Source organism: Myotis daubentonii, chromosome 3, assembly GCF_963259705.1.
Source record: "Myotis daubentonii chromosome 3, mMyoDau2.1, whole genome shotgun sequence".
In the NCBI taxonomy this organism is placed as follows: Eukaryota; Metazoa; Chordata; class Mammalia; order Chiroptera; family Vespertilionidae; genus Myotis; species Myotis daubentonii.
This window is the reverse complement of record NC_081842.1, coordinates 133659960-133681257: the sequence shown is the minus strand read 5'-3', so window position 1 is coordinate 133681257 and position 21298 is coordinate 133659960. Positions and strand designations below refer to the sequence as shown.

At 41.7% G+C, this 21298-nt stretch overlaps 1 protein-coding gene across 7 annotated transcripts in view; it reads right to left on the bottom strand.

Annotated features, from left to right (window-relative positions):
* Positions 1–3298: 3298 nt before the first annotated feature.
* The window catches only part of GCNT2 (glucosaminyl (N-acetyl) transferase 2 (I blood group)), a 101490-nt gene continuing 83490 nt past the window's right edge, over positions 3299–21298 (bottom strand). For 2 of the 7 annotated variants that reach the window (XM_059688615.1, XM_059688617.1), the window contains exons 2-3: positions 11821–11913; positions 3299–5771 (exon numbers count right to left, since the gene is read on the bottom strand). In XM_059688615.1, coding sequence (XP_059544598.1) covers positions 5581–5771; positions 11821–11913 — 284 coding nt within the window. In that variant the 3' untranslated portion in view covers positions 3299–5580. Of the gene's footprint in view, positions 5772–9076; positions 9170–9969; positions 10091–11820; positions 11914–21298 lie in introns of those variants that run through there. The other 5 variants (XR_009451925.1, XM_059688621.1, XM_059688618.1 and 2 more) reach the window with 5 other exon arrangements.

Below are 21298 nucleotides of genomic sequence, written 5' to 3'. Positions count from 1 at the left end.
AGTTAAGCCTTGATTGTTGTCGGCAATACCGGGGGTGATTTGACCTCCAGGCTAACTGGCTATGAGAGACTGTGGTTACTCTTTAAACCAATCTTTTTTCACTGGGTCATCTCTGATACCATGGTGCAGTTGGAAAATCTAATTCAAGTACTTCCAGATGAGTCATATGTGAAAGTCATCATGTGAATGCTAATCATGAAGTTACCACACCTCACCTGCCCAGAGGTATGTGGAAGAGGATCATCAAAGGGAAAGAGTTTAAATGTGTAGACATGGCAGTAATCAGTGCTTTTCCTCTTAGTTCTTCAGGACTCATTAAATGTATTTAGAAAAATCCTGAGAAAATAAATCTAAATTAGAATTTTCCAACCAGTGATCTGTAAGGTGAAAGACATGTTTAACTGCCACACACCTGCTTTTCCTCCACAATTTTCTTAGGGATATGACTATAAATCTGTTCTTCTTTCTCATCCCTCTCTTTTCTCTTATTTCCATAGATTGAAATAGAGAATGTTTAGAGTTTTCCTTTCCATAGTACTGTTTTTATCAGGAAGCATCTCCTGAAACCAGTCTCCTTCTGTCATTTGGTTTGATGTGATGGCACAACAGGTTATTGGGACTCTCCTTACTCATCTGGTCTGTCCTATGCAAAGGTCAGAGTCAGCTGGCTCCAACTCTCAACACAGCCAGCACAGAATTAAAAGCAAAACAAAACTGGTCTGGAGAATTTAACTTTGGCTATACAGGATGTTAAACATTAGGAAAAGCTGGGTGAAAGATCTACAAGAACTCTCTGTACTGTTTTTGTAACTTTTTCTCTAAGTCTAAAGTTATGTATTTCAAAATAAAACTTTTATAAAGCCCTCTAGAACCCTCTATTTTTGCCTTGTAGATAGCTGATAGCCTGAATTTCACTAATAATTCATTTTAACTGAAATAAATGGTGTGAAGTTCATAAATAATTCACTTTAATCTTGCACTAACTTTTTCAACTATTTTTCCTAACATCCTCAACTCCTTATCACATAATGCCTGAAATTCATTTCTATAGTTTGACACTTGATGCTGGCCATCAGTTTCTGAGCTTTGTCTGCTTTTCTTAAGAAACGTTTAGTTTTAGATTATTCAGCTCACCCATCTAATATGGGCCCAGAATCCTTCCTTAGATGTATGTCAGGCTTCCTGGGCTCATAACTGGACTAGTCAAAGTTAATCTTTCAGAGAGCCACCATGGATGCCCACCACTTTCAAAGCTTGCAGGTGTTCCCCACAGAAAAGTGAGCATGGTCAGCTTCACCTTTTACTCTCTTCCTGTCAGAGACATCACTGGTAGTCTTTTTTCCAAGGTCAGAACTTGACCCTGGGAGAAGGTTGACCTCCAGTATCTTTCCCATTAGCTTGACCACTTAATCCCTAAGTCAAATTGATCATAAGAGGGAGTTGTGCCCTGACCCATGTGGCTCGGTTGGTTGGGTGTTGTCTAGTACAATGAGAGGTTGCTGGTTCAATTCCCAGTAGGGCACACACCTGGGTTGCGGGCTTGATTCCTGGTGGGGGGCATGCAGGAGGCAGCTGATTGATATTTTGCTCTCATATTGATATTTCTCTCTTCTCCCTTCCTCTCTCTCTGAAACAAAACAAAACAAACAAAAACAGTAAAAAACAATTAAAAAAGAAAAGGGAGCAGGAACCTTCCAGTTCATGCATTCATCTTCCAAACTCCCAACTGTTTACCCAGTCTGTCCAAATGGACCCCTGCTCCAGTTTCCCGACGTAGACTGCTATACTACATTCTCACTGTTTGAAAAATTAGTGACTTCTCACCTCTGAAGTAACATGTGCAAATAAAAAATTAAAATACCCAAATCATCCATCATTCCATGAAGCAACAAAAAAGAAATAGCGACTGGGAATTAAAAAGAAAAACATATTTATATTTATATTCTGGTATTCTTATTCTTAACTCAATAAAAAGTTATCTACCAGAAACTTACACGAGACTTCTAACAACATGCACAAGAGTTAAACGTGTCCTTTAATGTTGGGAACAAGTCAAGGATCGCTGCTATACTGCTAATATTTAAAATAGTATTGCAGAGGCGAACCAAGATGGTGGCATAGGTAAACACTGGTACTCACCACCTCCCACAACCACTAAAATACAGAATAACCGTCATTCAGAACTGCCTGAAAGCTGGCTGAATGGAAGTGTTACAACTAGAGAAATACAGAAGAAAGCACATTGAGACTGGTAGAAGGGGCAGAAGTGTGAAACGGGCTGGTTTGACCTCCACATGTGGTGTTTTTTTAACCAGTAGGGATATCTCGGCTGTGGAGGTTTCCTGTGAGGAACAAGGGGTCCCAGCCCCACACCATACCCCCACCCCAGGGTTCCAGAGCTGGGAAGAGAAGTCCCCAGAACTTCAGGCTGTGAAAACCAGCAGGGATTGTGGCTGAGCAGCACAGAAGCTGGTGGAGACCCAGGCAGTTCCTCTTAAAGGGCTGGCAGTCAAGCTTACTTGGACTCACTCCCTCTGAGCTCCAGGGCTGGGGCAGTGGCTGTGGGGATCTAGGGAGATGTGGGAAGGAGCTGCATTGTCCAGCATTGGAGCAAGAATGCAGGGACAGCTTTCCTCTGGACAGGGGTGCTCGCAGGGTCATTGTTCCTATGAGGAGACTTCCCCCATCACAGAGCTGACTGGCAGCCATATCTGAGGTTCCATCAGAGTGGCTCACACAGGAATAGTGGCTATTAACCAACCATCAAATAAAAATGCATAACAGCCTTAGCTGGTTTGGTTCAAGTGGATAGAGCGTTGGCCTGAGGACTGAAAGGTCCCTGGTTCAATTCCGGTCAAGGGCACATGCCTAGGTTGTGGGCTCGATCCCCAGTGGGGGGCATGCAGGAGGCAGCCGATCAATGATTCTGTCTCATCATTGATGTTTTATCACTCTCTCCCTCTCCCTTCCTCTCTGTAATCAATAAAATATATATATATATATATATATATATATATATATATATATATATTTTAAAATATATTTTATTGATTTTTTACAGAGAGGAAGGGAGAGGGATAGAGAGTTAGAAACATCGATGAGAGAGAAACATCGATCAGCTGCCTCCTGCACACCCCATACTGGGGATGTGCCCGCAACCCAGGTACATGCCCTTGACCGGAATTGAACCTGGGACCTTTCAGTCCGCAGGCCGACGCTCTATCCACTGAGCCAAACCGGTTTCGGCAATAAAAATATATTTAAAAAATTTAAAAAAAATGCATAACAGCCCCAAAGGTGGAAAACAATATATTAATTTATTTCCAAGAAAACAACATGTAACATCATCAAAAACAAAGACAGATTCAGTAGTTTTGGGTCGTCTCCTTGGAAAGGAGAAAACCACTAGTCCAACACTACACACTTCCAAGATTGAAGTATTAAAGACACAGGAGAGGTGACTAGCAATGGACATGTAAACATCTATTCCAAAAGATTTCTCATTCTATGTGAGAATATCCAGTGTAAAACATTTCTTCTAGGTGGTGTCATTTAAGTAAGTTGAAAAATGACTTTGCCATTAGCTCTCAGTGTGTTCCCTAACCCTCAGCCCTTTACCACCCAATGCACTTCCATCTTTTTAAGCAGCAGGAACAAAGAAGGCTTTATTTCAGTCATTCTCTTTAAATATGATTAACATTCAACAGGCACAATTAGGAAAAAAATTGTGTTAATTAAATGCATCATTAGTTGAAGTAATTGTTTTTCATGAGGATAAATAAATATTAAGGAGTTCAATGGATTGCGGTTCTCAACCTGTGGGTCGCGACCATTGGAAAACACATATAGCATATCAGATATTTACATTACGATTCATAACAGTAGCAAAATTACATTTGTGAAGTAGCAACGAAAATAATTTTATGGTTGGGGGTCACCACAACATGAGGAACTGTATTAAAGGGTCGAGGCATTAGGAAGGTTGAGAACCACTGGATTAGAGGAATACAAAAGTAGACTTCACACTTTTCTGAGGTGACATTACATTTTCTCAATATTGACACTGAGGTCATTCTTAAAACCTACCTTATCTGGCTATATTTCACCTTCTTTAATACTCCACCCCAGGAAATGAACTAAGACCAGTAGGAGAATCCCAATTGTCAGAGAGCTTGTTTCCTAATGCTTAGTAACAACCTCTCTAAGCTTCACTCACTTCATCTGCAAAACAGGGGTAATGACGACCTCACAAGAGTGCTGTGAGGTTTCAGTGCAGTGAGCCAGCAGAATGTCTTGGACACATAGGCTTTTTTAGCTCCCTTCCCTTCTCTCTTTTGAGTGATCTCTGACTTAAACCTCAGTTTGTAATTACTGAGATCCTTGGTTCGATATCACAATCTACAATCTACATGTGAATGTATTAAAATACAACCATTATCTAAGGTTCTCTAGAGCAGTCTATGCAACCTTCACATTACCAAGATTTTTAGAGTGAAAAAGCTTGTGTCTTACTTTTCCCTCTTTGTCTCAGCATGTGTCTGGTGTATAGTAGACAATAAATATTTACTGACGGCATGCTGAATGAATTGGATGAGGGAATGGACAAGAGATAAATGGCAGGGATGCTTACCCACAATTGAAAGCTCTTAAAAATCTAGGCATTCTTATCAGCACCAGACATTGTTAAGCCACTCAGAGAACAGTATAGCATTGTTAAAGCCTCAAGGATAGAATTTGGTCTCCATTTTGCAGTTAAGATAACTTTGGTGGGGGTGGAAGGTGGTGGCAGAAGAGATTGGTTCATTCTGAGGTATAAGAGACTTGAGACTAGATCCATGCAATACCACCTCTCTCCTAGGAGTTTCTTAATTCTGTGAGAACTTTTCAGTGTTCTCAATGAAAAATGATGAAAGGGGGATCAGAGCACATTTCTCGATTTTTGTTCTGCTTCCCTGGGGTCCTTTTACTGAAGCAGCAGGCAGTGACTGCTTAAAGCACATTCTGCCTCCTGTTAATGACTTTATACAGAACTTCAGCAAGAAAACTGAAAATGCTAGTGCTAAAACTCAGGAACAGGATCTAGTTCTTCAGTTCTAGTAGCTCAAGTTTGAAAGGAGATCAGTGAGTTATCCAGAAAGCTGCTTGTACATCTATGTACAGTTGAGCAAAGAAGAGTGGTGTTCATTAATATGTGGCTATAGGTCTGTTATAAAAGATTCCCTCTTCAAAGAAACCCAGTTCTTCTTTCCTAAATCATATTACATACACTTCTCCTTTTGATTAGAACATTTATATATAGTGAATATCTGGTGCAAAGATGTGACAATAGTGAAAATGATCATTGATCAGAACAACAAGCTGGCACAGAGGTGAGCATCAGGAAACAGCCAGAGTGGACAAAGGGCCAGGACCACTCTGCACAGCCTCCTGTTATTGTCCAGTGGATATTTCAACATATAGTAGTGAAGCCAGATCCTGTGGTCATGACCTCAGTCCTGAAACTGTTGGCCAAGGTGAAGTCCTCTCTCAAAAGCTCTTCTTCCCAACAGCGACTTCCCTTCAATCACAAGTTGCAGGCGATCAAAAATACCAGCTGGGTTGTATTGCAGTTTCACTCTGATTTAAGGTTCTTTCTCGAAGTCTCAGTTCTAGGCATTCCACAGTAAGGGGGTATGTAGTAAGTTCAAACTTGTTAGCAAAAAGGCTTGGCGAATTAATCAACCACTTTAAGTCTCCATTTCCATAGATACAAATGCCACGCACGTAGTGGCCTGCAAAGGAGAAAACAAAAAACATCAAACATGCTTGCTTTCAAAAGCCAGGGGCCATGAACTTGCAGTGGTCCAGTTACTGCCTGACTACTGAGTAGCCAACACTGGACCAAGTGCTATGGAATTCTAATGAAACATGATTGTGTAGAGACAGCCCACAAAGAAGTTCAACGGTTTATGGAAAGACAAAGGGCATAAATATGTCTTTGAAGAAAATGAGAGTTAAATAACACAAAGCAATAACATACAAGGCATCATGAAGCAATTCATGTATTATCTTATTAAGAGTTATGGATGAGAGGTTCTAGAAGTGTGCAGATGGCTTAATGGGTCACCGTGGTCAGGCCTCTTCCCTGAGCTCCAGCCTAGTCTCTCTAAATGCCTACTTTATACCCTCTCTTAGATAAGTAATAAACCTAACCAATAATAACATGTCAGGACTGAACTCCTTAGTCCTCTCCAAGTCTTCCCCATTGAAATCCACAGCAATTCTATTCTCTGATGATTTCAGCACTTCTCCCTTCTCTTTCACACTCCACATCCAACTTCTCAGCAATTCTGTCAGTTCAATCTTCAAAATATTAAAATAAAATTTGACTACTTTTCACCACCTTCACTATTACCATCCTGGTCCGAGTCACCTCCATCTTCCTGTCTTGAGCTGTTGTAATAATAATTGGTTTCACTGACTCCACCTCTGCCTGTTAGTAATATTCTCAGCATGATAGCCACAATGGGTTTTAAATGTAAGCAGACCATGCCTCCTCTGCTTAAATGGCTTCTCATCTATGTGGAACAATAGCCAAAATCCTAGCAATGGCATTTAAGACTTCTCAGAGTCAGCATAGCTCAGTGGTTGAGTGTCGAGTGTCGACCTATGAGTCAGGAGGTCACAGTTTGATGCCCCGTTGGGGCACATGCCTGGGTTGCAGGCTCGATCCCTAGTGTGGGGCATGCTGGAGACAGTCGGTCAATGATTCTCTCTCATCATTGATGTTTCTATCTCTCTCTCCCTCTCCCTTCCTCTATGAAATCAATAAAATATATATATATACTAGGAGCCCAGTGCATGAAAATTCATGCACTGGATCGGGGTGTGTCCTCAGCCTGGCCTGCCCCGGTCACAGTCCAGGAGCCCTCAGGGGCAGGAAGTGACCCGGCAGTTAGGCCACTGCCGGCAGCGCAAGCCTTGGCCAGCCCTGGTTACCTGAGCCTCGAGCAGCCCTGGGCAGCTGGGGGGCTGAGGGCAGGTCCGGCCGCACCTACGCCTGCGGCGCCCCTTCCCCCCCCCACCGTCGTGGGGCTGAAAGGACTGGGGGACTCCGGTGGGGCTGAGGGGACTGGGCGCTGCCATCTTGTGGCTATGGATGCTGCCATCTTTGTGACAGAGTGATGGTCAATTTGCATATTCCCTCTTTATTAGATAGGATTTTAAAAAAGACTTCTCAGAGTCTAGCCCTTGGATTACCTCCCACCACTTACTCAATCACTTATAATCCTTAGTAACCCTTGCTCACTCATTTCGGACACACTGGCCTTCTTGCTGGTCCCAAGCACACCAGGCGTGTTCTACTTGAGAATCCCTGTTTGCTCTTCCTCCCCTGGACTGCCCCCTTTCACCAGACATCCTTGGGGCTCCCTCTTGCACTACCCCAGGTCTCTGCTTCAAGGCCATCTTCTCAGAGTGGCCTTCTTTGTCCTCCTTTCCTCTTTCCCTGATTCATTTTTCTTCTCGCACTTATTACTAACTGATATATATATATATATCAGTGCCATGAAGGAAAATAGTATTTTGTTTATTGTCTTTCTCCCCAGATTGGAATATAAGCTCCAGAAGAGCTGGAATTTGAGACCAGATTGTTCACTTCTGTGTCCCCTGCATCTGGAACAGTGCCTGGAAAATATTAGGTATTAAATTAATACTTTTTGAATAAAAGGATGGAGAAGGAGGAGTGGAGAGTTAGTGGATGGGTAGAATTAGCAAGTATCAGAGGGATGGGTGGTGGTTTCAATTGGGGAAAATGCCTCTAAAAAACTGTAGAGATGAGAATTTTCTGCAAGAATAAGTAGTTTTATTGGGGAATGGCCTAGAAACAGAATGGTAGGAAGTTGGAACTCTTTTTCAGAGGTTGCATGGCATAAAGTAGAACTATTATGGATGACTGACTTAAAACAAATTAAAAAGACTTGTGCCTTTTTTATCCCATAATTATGGAGATTTTTTGAAGATTTTTGAATAGATGACTCAAATGGTGAAATTCATTTTAGCAATATTAATTTTGCAGAACGTGGCAGGGTACATTAGAAGTCAATCAAGAGACTACAGTAATAACTTAATGTAAACCAGAAAGCTCATTCAAAGTTAATAGTTTCCATGAGTGGGAAAGAAACGATATTAGAGATAGAATACAGAAGGACTGACAGGTCTTGATGATTAATTCAACGTGGCAGGGAGGAAGTATAATTGAGAGGAAATCACTGGGGAAAGAAGCCAGAGTTATGGGAAGTAAAAGAATAACTGGGTGAGAAGTTTAAGAACAACTTGGTGGTGAGGAGAACTGAACGCATAGGCAGCATACCCATGCTTAAAAAATGGAAATGAACAGGAGAGAATACTTCAGTTTGTATCAAGCAGAGGGTGCGTGGACAACTTGATCTTGAGGATAGAGGCAGTAAGTACATACTTGCAGAGAGAAGGAAAAAAATCATCAGAGAGAAAGACACTGAGAATGCAAGAGAGCAAGGGGATCATGTAGGGAACCCACACATAACTGAGACCACAGATGGTGACCTTGGTGGTGAGAATGAGTAACTTTTCCTCTTGAAATAGGAAGGAACAATGAGAGAATGTGTCAAAAATACTCTAAGATGTAGAAAAGGGATGATATGGAAAAGGAATTGGTAAGGGGATTTTGATTAAATGTCTTGAAAGTTCTTCCAAGAATTGAAATATTCATTGTTTGAAAAGGAGTCCCCGAAGGAAACCAGTACAAGGAAGAGGCTGGAAAAGTTGAACCTCTGAAAATCCCAATTTAAAAAAAACAAACACATTTAAAATAACAATGAACAATTTGGTCAAAAATCCTAGCCCTCTTAGAACTTCTATTCTGTTCCTGGGAGAAAGTAAGTATATATAATACATAAATTGGTGAAGGAAATTAGTAGTGTGACAAAGAGATGATAATCAGAGATGTAAGGTCTAAGTCCAAGACCATAAAGCTAGAATGATGCTCTGTGAGTCTAAGTGCTAAGAGGGCTCGGAAAGCAGGTACACACATGAGTTTGAAACAAATCCTATTACTCACAGCCAAGGGGAAAAAGTCCAGATTGTATTACTGGCTTGCTGATTTGGCATGCAATGTTCTACTTCTGTTGGATTATGTCTGTTTCTTTTTCCTCTATAGTTGTTTGGGAAAAATAATTTATTTTTATTTTTAATTGATTTTAGGGAGAGACATTGATGTGAGGGAGAAACATTGATTGGTTGCCTCCCACACGTACCCTGACTGGGGATTGAACCCACAACCTGGGTATATGCCCTGAATGGGAATCAAATCCGCCTCCTTCTGGTGTAAAAGATGATGCCCAACCAACTGAATCACACTGGCCAGGGCTGGGAGACAAATAATTTTTATGCTCTGAACTTGATAAGGCTTTCAGAGGTTCATTGGCACAACAGGTACCAAGAGAAGAAAAATGAGACATTTGTCTGAGAGGGGCTTGGGCTATCTAAGCTTTGTACCCAGTGTAGGTTCCCTGGCTAGGGACTCTCTCCGGGCCCCCTCCTGTCATGTGATCAGTAAAGGTTCCTAAAAAAATGCAAACCTGATAACCTACACCAGTGATGGCGAACCTATGACATACGAACTCATTTTTTTTGGTTGATTTTTCTTTGTTAAATGGCATTTAAATATATAAAATAAATATCGAAAATATAAGTCTTTGTTTTACTATGGTTGCAAATATCAAAAAATTTCTATATGTGACACGGCACCAGAGTTAAGTTAGGGTTTTTCAAAATGCTGACACGCCGAGCTCAAAAGGTTCGCCATCACTGGCCTACACCTTCTCTACTGGGACAGGGTCTGGATAGAGGTGATGACAAGGAGACTGAGGTAAGGCTTCACTTGGCGGGTGGGGCGGGGGGGTGGGGGGGGGCAGTGGCTGCTGCACAGTGGGAACGGGAGCTTCTGTGGTTCGGGAGGGCTAGAGCTACAAAGGAATGATGTCTTGTGGGTCCCTGTTGGGGATGTTGAAGTCCTCAAGTCTTCAGCTGGAGAGGAGGTGGAGAAGCAGATCAGAGAATGACTGCAGTGGTCCTAGAAGGAGGATGGTAGGGGTTATGGAAGGGTGTGGAGAAGACACTATAGCCCAAATATTGGGACCGTGACTGATGGTGATGGTCTGTTTTCTAAAGAAGACCCAGGAGCTCTAAGAGCAAAGCCACCTCCTCCCATTCTCCTCCTTCCAGGAGAAGGGCAGGCTGCGGTGAGAGTGCAGGCAGGTGGCATGAGCTGTCTTCTGAGAAAATGTGGGCTGAATAAAGTAAAGATATAAATGTGCTAAAGAATAGACTGAAATTTCTGTACAGTGATGTGAGGATGTTGCCATCCACAGTGGGGTGGGACTCTCAAGAGAAAGACACCAGAGACATGGAAGCATGGAAGAGTGTGGACTCTCAGAGGGAGGGCAGGGGAAGGTGGGTGAGTGGAAGGTAATCAACCAAAGACCTTGTATGCTCATATGCATAACCCATGGGCACAGATAATAGGGAGCTGAAGGCCTGGGGCGGGGTGGGGGGGGGATAGAGGGTGAGAGGGGTGGCCTAGAGGGGGTCAATGGGGGGAAAAAAGGTGACATATGTAATACTTTCAACAATCAAGAATTATATATATATATATAAAAAGGAGGCTGAGTGTGATGGAGAGGTATGGAAAGCAGCAATCTACAATTAGTTGTAGAGAAAATGGATTGATAAGTGAGGCTCTGGATTGAATATAAGAGTGGAGAAGGCAAAGCCTTATTATCGCAGGGAAAATAGGTCAAACTTCCATAGTCATTCATTCATTCACTTAATCACTCACTGAATAAATATTAATTGTGTGCTATTACGGGCTGAGTTGTGTACCCCCAAAATTCACATGTTGAAGTCCTAACCCCCAGTACCTGAGACTGTGACTATATTTAAAGAGATAATTAAGTTAAAATGAGGTCGTAGGAGTAGACCCTAATCCATTATGACTGGTGTCCTTTTAAGAAGAGATTAGGACACAGATACACACAGAGGGAAGTCCATGTGAGGACACAGGGAGAAGGCAGCCTTCTATCAGCCAAGGAGCATGCCCTCCGAAGAAACCAAACCCAATGACACCGTGATCTTGGACTTCGAGCTTCCATGACAACGCGGAAAAAAATTTCCTTTGTGGAAGCCACCCAGTCTGTGGTTATGTGTAGAATGACTTCGCTATGTTAGCCCTGGCAAACACACACACATGCCCACTATGTAGAAGGCAATAGTTTGAATGAAATGTAAACAGAACTGATGAAAACCCTTCTTCATAAGGTTCTATAGAAACAAGACTACTGGGGATTTCAAGCTCTTGTCCATTGGAAGAGAAATCGCTCATGAATGCCACTTGCCACCAGGACAGAGCTGCAGTAAACACCTCCGAACCAGAAGCTGGCTGTGGAGGGAGCAGCGGCTGATGAGAGGGATGGGGTCCAGCCTGCTCTTGGATGACATCACTACTCACCCCTACCACTTTCCTAACCACTGCACTCCCCAAAGGAACAGAAAGAGGAATAAGCAATAATAAGAAAGCAGAAACTACCAAGAAGAAAGTACCACTATAATTTGAACCTACCTGGACAATGTTTAAATGTATTTTTCAAGAACTGTGTCTAAAAGCCTCTAGCTAATCTTTTAATCACTCACAGATTGGTTTAAATATACCTGCAGTTCTCTCCATGAAAGCCCTGTATTCTACAACTTCCTTCATGCCAACACCAACAAGCAGTATGGCTTTAAAGTATGAGATGCATGCCTCACCATGGCAGCCTCCGTGTTTGTCTTCCATGTCAATCCACTTCACGGCTCTGAGGTTACCAGTCCATGATGCATTTGGCATGGAGCCAGGGACACCTGCAATGTTGACAAAGAAGAAAAGCATAAATGAGAACCAAGAGAGAAGGGTGTCAATTTCTTCAATTAACCCTCCAAGTCATTTTCTTTAAATATATTATCTTTCACATCAGATTTCTCATCATTATGGTGTGAATAGTTGGTGGTTATGGGCTTGGCTTTGCCACCAGTAAAAAGAATCTATTGATTTTTTTTCATAGTGTGTGTGACCAAGCCTGAAAAGTTTGGTCACACACATAGAGTTTAAGAAATACTGTAGTGTAAAACCACAGAGAAGGTTGGGGATTTTTGGTCTCTTTTTTTTTTTTTTAAATATATTTTATTGATTTTTTACAGAGAGGAAGGGAGAGAGATAGTTAGAAACATCGATGAGAGAGAAACATCGATCAGCTGCCTCCTGCACATCTCCTACTGGGGATGTGCCCGCAACCCAGGTACATGCCCCTGACCGGAATCGAACCTAGGACCTTTCAGTCCGCAGGCCGACGCTCTATCCACTGAGCCAAACCGGTTTCGGCGATTTTTGGTCTCTTAATGGCCTTTAATTAAATGTACGTGCAATCCTAATGTTAATTTTTTTTTTTTTATGATTTTCCAGATGGCTTCTAAGAAGTGCAGGCCCTGGAAACAGGCTGCTCAAGGTTCTTAGTGCTAATTAAGTGAGAGCAATTCCAGGGTTGCTCTTATATGACATTGCAATTTTAGGCATACAGAGAAAGACAGCTTGTTCACGCCATGTTTAACATAAATCTTTTAACACACTATGCTTTTTATTTGTTAAAATACTTCTTGAGCATTTGATATTTGATGTGCTGGGAACTGGGGACAGAGAAAGCATTCCTGATCACCCAATGAGGATAATGAATTGTCTATCCCAGTAGTAGGTTTTGAGCTTCGAGTTTTTCCTAGAAGATTGGTGTACACTGATCCACTCATCTTCTCTATCTCTTTCAGTTGTTCTTTGACCAAATGCTGTTGCTGACCTATTTTCTAGTTAGAAATTATCTAATGTACCTTTGAAACGTAAAGAATTCGCCTTAAAAGGGGAGAGGGGAGTTTTAGGTTGTCATCTTGCTAAGCCAAGGTTTCTCTAACTTGGCATCATTGACTGACACTCTGGGCTGGATAATGCTTGGCTATAGGTCCCGTCCTGTGTAGTGTATGATGTTTAGCAGCACCCCTGGCCTCTACCCACTAGATGCCAGTAATACATACCCCCCAACTGTGATCATCAAGAATGTCTTCAGACATTGCTGAATATCCCCAGGGGAGCAAGATTGCCCTGTTTGAGAAACACTGTGCTACGCTACTCAAATAACCCTCTTCATCTCAATAAATTTTGGAGAGGTCCCAGAGATGAAGGGTCCATTTAATCACATAGAGTAGTTACACCCCAAGATTTCCATTACTGGAAAAGGAGTATATGGGAATCAATGTAGATGCAACTAGCTGAGGAATATTTCACTTCATAAGAACTGCAGCAATTTTCACCAGTAATAAATTCAACCTGAGCACCATTTTGATGTAATGGCACTAAGCAAATTTTATCTGTATTCAAATTGCAATAGTCCTTTCTTACAAGACTTTAAATATTGATAAGATATACTGTGGTAGGCAGAATAATGCCCCCCCAAGCATATACTCAAAGAAGTCCGTATCCTAATGCCGGGAGCCGGTCCATCCTTGCTGCTTGACACAGTCGCTGCAGGAAAGAAACATCTGCACAGCATATGTTTCAAGGGACCTGGCGTATATAGCATACTGTTCTTAATATGTTTGTTCCCCTTAGCGCTGTGTGTTTTAACCAAGGTCACCTCTCCGAGAAAGGTTGTTTCCCCAGGTAGGAATTTTTCCCTGAAGTCAGGGAGGGGATGAAACTCCTTAACTAAGTGCCAGGCGGGTAGTTAATCACTACAAACAATCATGCTTAAGCTACATAATCTTTACTCCCTGGAATGGAGATAAGAAACGCCGTAACCTTTGTAATAGAAATTGACAGGATTAAAATCAACTGGTATAAATATGGATGTAACAAGACAATAAACAGCAGAACCTCTCTGGAGATCGAGACCAGAACTTGGCTGGAGATCCTGGCTAGGCTGCTGATCAACTGAACGCTGTCTCCGTGTCATTCCTTCTTCGCCGACTCCGTCCACACCTTTGGGGACCCCTGGACCCGCTGGGGTTGGACCCCGGCATCCTAATCCCTGGACTTTGAGAATATGTTATGTTTTATGGCAAATGGGAATTAAGGCTGCTAATCAGCTGACCTTAAACTGGGAAATAGGGAGAGTATCCTGAAGTATCCAGGTGGGCCCCATGTAATCACAAGGGTCTTTTAACAATGAAAGTGGGAGGCAGAGTGTTGATTGGCCTGGTGTGCTGTGAGGACCCCGCCAGTCTTTGCCATTTGAAGTGGAGGAAGGGGTGAAGGATGCAGGTGGTCTCTAGAGGCTGGAAGGCAGGTAACAGATGCTGCCCGGCCCCCACTGAGAGAAACAGCCCAACCATGCCTTGATTTTAGCCCGGTGAGACCCGTGTCAGACTTCTGACCTGCAGAACTATAAGACCATACATCTGTGTCCATTACGCTGCTAAACTTGTGGTAATTGTTATGGTGGCAAATAGAAAACTAAGTACATACTAATGATAAAAAGTTACCCAAGACGATGAATTTTTAAAAATATATTTGTATTGATTTCAGAGAGGAAGGGAGAGAGAGATAGATACATCAATGATGAGAGGGAATAACTGATCAGCTGCCTCCTGCACGCCCCACACTGGGGGTTGAGCTAGCAACCCTGGCATGTGCCCTGACCGGGAATCAAACCACAAACCATGACCTCCTGGTTCATAGGTCGACGCTCAACCACTAAGCCACACTGGCTGGGCAGAATATTTTTTTAATAAGGAGAAAAATAGACACAACTAATACTTTTCAAGAAGTGTAATTGGACAGGCACATAAAAATATTTCCTCTTTAATAACATTAACAAAAACATATGCATTTTCAGAACAAAAAAAAGCTCTGTTCTTTTGCCCTGATGTCACATAATAATTATATGATGATCTAAATCAAGAATTGTACCAAGGTTTCCTAACTAAAATTAAATTTGGCATGGTTTCCTATATATAGCATGAGTCTGTAGGGGTAAACCTCAAGAATCTTCCTTTCTTGCTGCCAAACTTGAAAACTCTGCTTATACGTGTTGAATATTCAAGAAAAATGCTATTTATTAAGTAATATTTCTTCCTACTGCTTTGTCATTAACCTGCTCTGTACCCTTGTGCATCATTTAATGTCACTCAGACTCACCTTTCAAATGAAGTAGGTAGATTAGATCAGGGTTTTTCAACCTTTCAGACTGCAAACCACAGAGAATTTTACTCCATCACTTACACACACACACACACACACACACAGAGCAAACCTAAGTTTCACAAATAACTCTTAGGCTTATTACAAGCATTGCAGTTGCTAATTTTACATTATTTTCTGGTCTATTCTCATGTTAAAAACTCTAGTCAAAACCCACTAACGTGATTGCTGGATCCACTAATGAGATACAACTACTATGTAAAAAATACTGGACTAGGTGATTGTATTCTTGTTGTTGCTGTTATTATTATTGACTATCAAGCTTCTAGGAGGATAGTTATGAGGTATATGGGTAATAGTCTACCCTCAATTCACAGGGAAGATCTATTTTTCATTCTTTCTGGGGTGCGGCAAAAAGAAGACACCAATATTATCAGAGAAAACATTTCAAACTATTAAACCCAATTCTCTCATTTGCTCTTCATAGGCTTATTTAAACAAAAGATTTGAAATAAAGTTTACAGAGTAACCAGCAATGTTTTTCTTGGGACTAAGCCTTTATTAGTCAAATATCTGCACTTGTTGAATAAATGAAGATGATTCTTTGAAATACAAGCTTTATTTACATTGGCTTGACTTTCTTCTTATTGTTCTCACCCAGTGTGGCCCTCATTTGGGGAGACAAATTCCAGCAATTGCTTATTATTTAAGGTCAGATATAGACTTTCTAACTTATTAAATAAACAAAGAATTTTGTTTTTAAATGTTAAAAGTCAATGCTGATGTCAGTTTACTGAAAGGATTTTCTCACATTTAATGGTGGTGCTATAAATTGGTACAACTCTGGAAAATCAATTTGAAAACAATGCAGGAAAGATCAGCCTAATTGGCAATTTCCTTTGGCCCTTTAAAACAATAGTTTCAAGGTAAGCTAGGAAATAATTCTTAAAGTGTAAAAATCTACATATGACCATGTTCATTATGACATTATTTACACATACGCACTAACAGCACAGGCTTTGAAGTCAGACAGTAGGCATTTTAAATCCCCATCTGCTCTTACTGTGACCTTGAACAGTCATGTAATTTCTTTGAAACATCATCTACTAACCTTCAAAACCTCACAGGATTTTGTTAGCGTTAAATAAGATAATGTATGTGTTGTGCTTAGCATAGAGCCTGGCATACAGACTACTCAATAAATGGTTGAAGACATAATTCCTCTATTAAAATCACGGGGACAGCTTTTTTTACTGTAATCTAAAGCAGGTTTCTCAACCTTGACATTACTGACATCTGGGCTGGATAATTTTTTGCAGACGATTTCTTTGCTGTGGGGTTGCCCTGTGTATCGTAGGATGTTTAGTGACAGCATCCTGGGTCTTTACCCATCAGATGCCAGTATCAGTCCTTCCCTTCCCCCATCTCATCTCCAGTTGTGACCATCAAAACTGTTTCCAGATGTTGCCAAATGTGCCTGGGGGTGGAGGTGGGGGCAAAATCAGCCCTGGTTGACAACATGAAATCTTACATTATTAATAAAACCATGTATAAACATTTGCATGTGAAATGAAAAATGTTTTAAATTTATAAAAGTTTCTTTAATGTTATTGTATTGTTTTTTTATTTTTAAACGGTTTTTTATATACATCTGAGTCTTAATTGCTTCACTGATTTAGTAACTGTGCTTGTAAATATTCTAAGGATAATTCAACACAGTGTTCATTGTTAATTGGCTTTCACAATAAAAAATGGAAAATTAATAACAGAAAGGCAGTGTTGAATAACATAGCCTCTTTTTCTCATTGTTAACTGGGGTAATTTTTAAACATAAGAAGAGCCCTGGCTGGTGTGGCTCAGTTGGTTGGAGTGTCGTCCCATGTGCCAGAGGGTGAAGGTTCGATTTCCGGTCAGGGCACATACCCAGGTTTTGGGTTTGATCCTGGGTCGGGGCACATATGGGAGGCAGCTGATAGATGTTTCTCTCTCACAATGATGTTTCCCTCTCTTTCCCTTTCTCTGTCTAAATTCAATTTTTAAAAAGTTAATTTAAAAAATAAAAGATACAGTATTGTTTTCACCTACCAATGGTTCATGAATCACATGGGGTTATTAACACATGAAGCATGAGATGGCGTGTTTATTTAATGTGGGTATTTTTTTAGACAGTCCCTGAGATAATGGCATAACATCCTTAAAGTGACAGCTCTTCATTCACCGTGATAATTGCCCACAAATGGTTGTAAAAGGAAAAGATGGAATGGGGGAAGGAAGGAAAATCCAGAGTTTTCAACTCAAAGGGATTTTAGAAATTTTAATATGTTTTAATATTTTAATCTTTTCCCCTTAATGCTAAGCTGTGTAAACTAGAGCTTAGGAAATATAAATGAATTGCTCAGGAGTGTGGACCTGCTAAATAACTTGTTAGTGTTGTTTCAAGATAATTTGCTCACTTATTCTACCGGTTTTTTTGCCCTACGTATTTTATTTTTATTGAATTTATTGGGGTGACATTGGTTAATAAAATTATGTTTCAGGTGTACAATTCTATAATGCATCACCTTTATATTGTATTGTGTGTTCACCATCCCCAGCCAAGTCTCCTTCCATCACCATTTATCCTCCCTCAACCCTTTTCTCCCCCCCCCCGCCCCCCCCCCCCCACCTCCCTCAGTGGTTTCTTACGTGCCTCCCATGTTCCAGAGTAGATGCTGGGGGGAAAGCCCTGAAGGAGATGTTCTTGGAGCTTTCAGCTTAGTGTATCCAGAGGGTTATATGTACCGATATCCTCACTAGCAGCCCAGGCACCTCTACTCAAGGGTCTTTCCTGAAAAGGGGGCATCTGTAATACTTTCAACAATAAAGATAACTTTTTTAAAAAAAGAGTCTTTCCTGGACAGTGCTGGTGTGAACAGGAAAGGTTAGTGGAGCATTCGGAAAAGTGGGCAGTGCTGTTCCAGAGCAGTTCAGGTTTCATTACAACCCTGACCTTGTCCCTTGGCCCTCTGCCTATGTTTCTTGTTTGGCTGCTTATCACCTGTAACTCTCAAACACCCCTTACGTTATGGCAAATTTTTCTGAGGCAGTGGAGGTCTTCAGTTTCACTACTGCCAGACTTGTAGCCCGACAACTTTCCCTTCCTTCCTCCACTAAACCATGACATTCTTCAAAATCCTTCACGTCACAGTTGATCCAAATCTAGTTAATCCTCCCAGCTCTGACTGCTGTGATTCTGTGCCTACAGGGGCCCCCAACTGATTTCCAATCTAATGGCAGTTCTTCAAGCCTTCCCTGGCTTTTTAAAAAACAAAACAAAAAAATTATATAGCTTTATAAAATAACTTTTTTAAACTTCAGTCCAAACTGGTGAAACATAGAAATCCATTTCTTGAGCCTCATTCCAGACTGAATCAGAAACTCTGCGCATAGGACCTAGAAGTTTTTATTTCAACAAGCCCTTTATTTTAACAAGGCTTTAGAAACCCCTCCTCAAAAGGTAGATGGGTAGAATGTGAGGTGAGTCTTGAATGATGTGATTGGCTGACAGTGTTGCCCAGAAGCAACACTAGAAGTGACTGAATGGAGGCGGAAATGGTTCTAGTATGTGAGAGGCGAGCCCCAAATCTGACCCACCCCATCCAATGGGCTGCATCAAAACTGTGCTAACAGGAATGAAAAGAATAAAAGTAGTCACCTTTAAGAACTATTTCCCTTCCAAAAAGTGTTGTTTCCAGTGGCCCAATGCAAGTAAGTTCCTGAGCTCCAGCTCTGAAAATAACCTTGGATAAATAATTCGTCTTTCAGCATTTTCCCTCTGTACATTCTTTTTTAAAAAAATATTTTTATTGATTTCAGAGAGGAGGGGAAGGGGAGCGAGAGATTGAATCAATGATAGAGAATCATTGATTGGCTGCCTCCGGCATGCCCCCCACTGGGGATCAAGCCCAGAACCCCATCATGTGCCCTTGACTAGACTCGAACCTGGGACCCTTCAGACCGCAGGCCAACGCTCCATCCACTGAGCCAAACAGGCTAGGGCCCCTCTGTACATTCTTTAGAAGAGTCTCTGTGTGAGTACATGTTGTACATTTGTTTTTAAAATGTCAAAGCAAAATAAGTTTTCTTTAAACTGGTTTGCTTGTCTTTAGTGCAAAATCATGCTAATTCAATGTGGAAAAGAAATATTAAAATGAAGAGCAATCGGGTTATATTTACATGCACTAGTCTGTGTTATTATTTTTCACACTCCCTCCCACTAGTTCTGTTTCAGGGGCCCTCTCAGGCATCACACATCCCAAGCAGCCAAAAACGGCCATTAGTTTCTCTGGGACTTTCCTTAGGTTATCCTGTTTTTCTGAGAGTGTGAAGTTTTGTGAGTAAAGTATGAAACAATGAACAAATTCATTATGATCGTGTTGTTTCATGAAAGTCTGAGTTCGAGTAGCCTTTCAACCGAGAGGAGTGAACCTTTTATTTGAAGGTTAATGAGAGCACCTGGGAGAAAAAAATCTCACATCATAGTGTCTGCCCACTGTTTGGTCAGCAAACCATTCATTCACTGAGAGTGGCAGAGTATCCTTTCCCGAGCTCTGTCAGGCAAGACTGACTTCTGGCATGAACAGGAGGGAAGTCCTCTGACAACAGACTTTAATCAGGTCCAGGAATACCATAGTGTCTAAGCAAATGCCAGAATACTGTCTTTGATATATAGACAGAGCCATCCTCAGGCAAGTGGCCAAATAACTAGCAAATACTCTGTAAACTATTGAACAGAAGAAAGGAATGAAGGGAAGGCAGGAAGGAATGAATGTCAAGTAATGTTTTCAAACTAAAGAATTTATCAAAACTTCCTGGAGGGCTTGTTAAAATAAAAGCTACTGAGTCCTAGATCCAGAGTTCCTTTTGTTTTCTTTTTTTAAAAAAATTGAGGTATAAATGCCATTTAACATTAGTTTGAGGTGAAGAACATAAGTTGGTATTTGTATATGTCGTGAAATGTAAGTCCAGTTAACATCCGACCAATTTTCTGTTGCGCTTCAACTGATTTCCAGTTGACTGGCAGCTCAGTCCAAGCCTCCTCTGGCTCTGGCAGCGCTGCTTCCCTCTGCGGGCACTGCCCTGGCTCAGGCGCTCTACAGCTCTCACCGACTCTTTAACTGCCTGCCAAGCAGGCTCTGATCATTTCATTGGCAACACCCCCGGATGCTCTTCCTATAGTCAGCGTTAAACCTGTTGCTCTTCTGTGTGGGGATATGGGATTATTTTGAATCATCCCCAACCGTGTCTGTTTCTTCAAGCCATTTGAAGATACCCAGCAACCACCCACCCTATGACATATGAAAGCACATTCAGACTTGTATCATCCTACACCTTTCCTGCTGATTCCATTTCACCTCTTACTAGAATTTGATTCATCACCCCCTTCTCATTTTAGGACACAGTTTAACGTTTATCTCCTTCCAAAATAAAAAACCCCGGCTGACATGGCTCAGTGGTTGAATGTGGACCTATGAACCAGGAAATCACGGTTTGATTCCCCAGTCAGGGCACACGCCCAGCCTGCAGGCTCAATGCCCAGGAGGGGGTGTCCAGAAGGCAGCAGACCAATGATTCTCTACCTCTTTCCCTCTCCCTCTCTGAAATCAATAAAAAATTTTTTTAAAAAGCTAAACTGGCATTTTTTTCTTTTGTTTTAGATTGTCACTAATCAAGCTCCAGCCATCTCCCCACAACCATAACCCTGGCTGGGTCCCTCGGTTTGCTGCCATAGACCACATTCCGACCTGAAGATCCCCAAATTGTGACCATGCACATGAGGATATTTTGCAAGCGTATCCCTAGACTACAAACAGCCCATAACCCGCATCTGATGGGTGTGTTTGGTTTGGCCACCAGAGGAAGGGGCGTGGAACACTGGGAACAGATCTCATGAAAGTCTGGATTGCTGGGTCCCTAGACAACAATTCACTGGGGCTACAGGCAGGCAGGGCCTCTCCTGCACCCCGGTTCCCACCATGCTTCACTCCTACTGTCTGCCTGGCCCTGTCTACCTGTAGTTTGCAACAC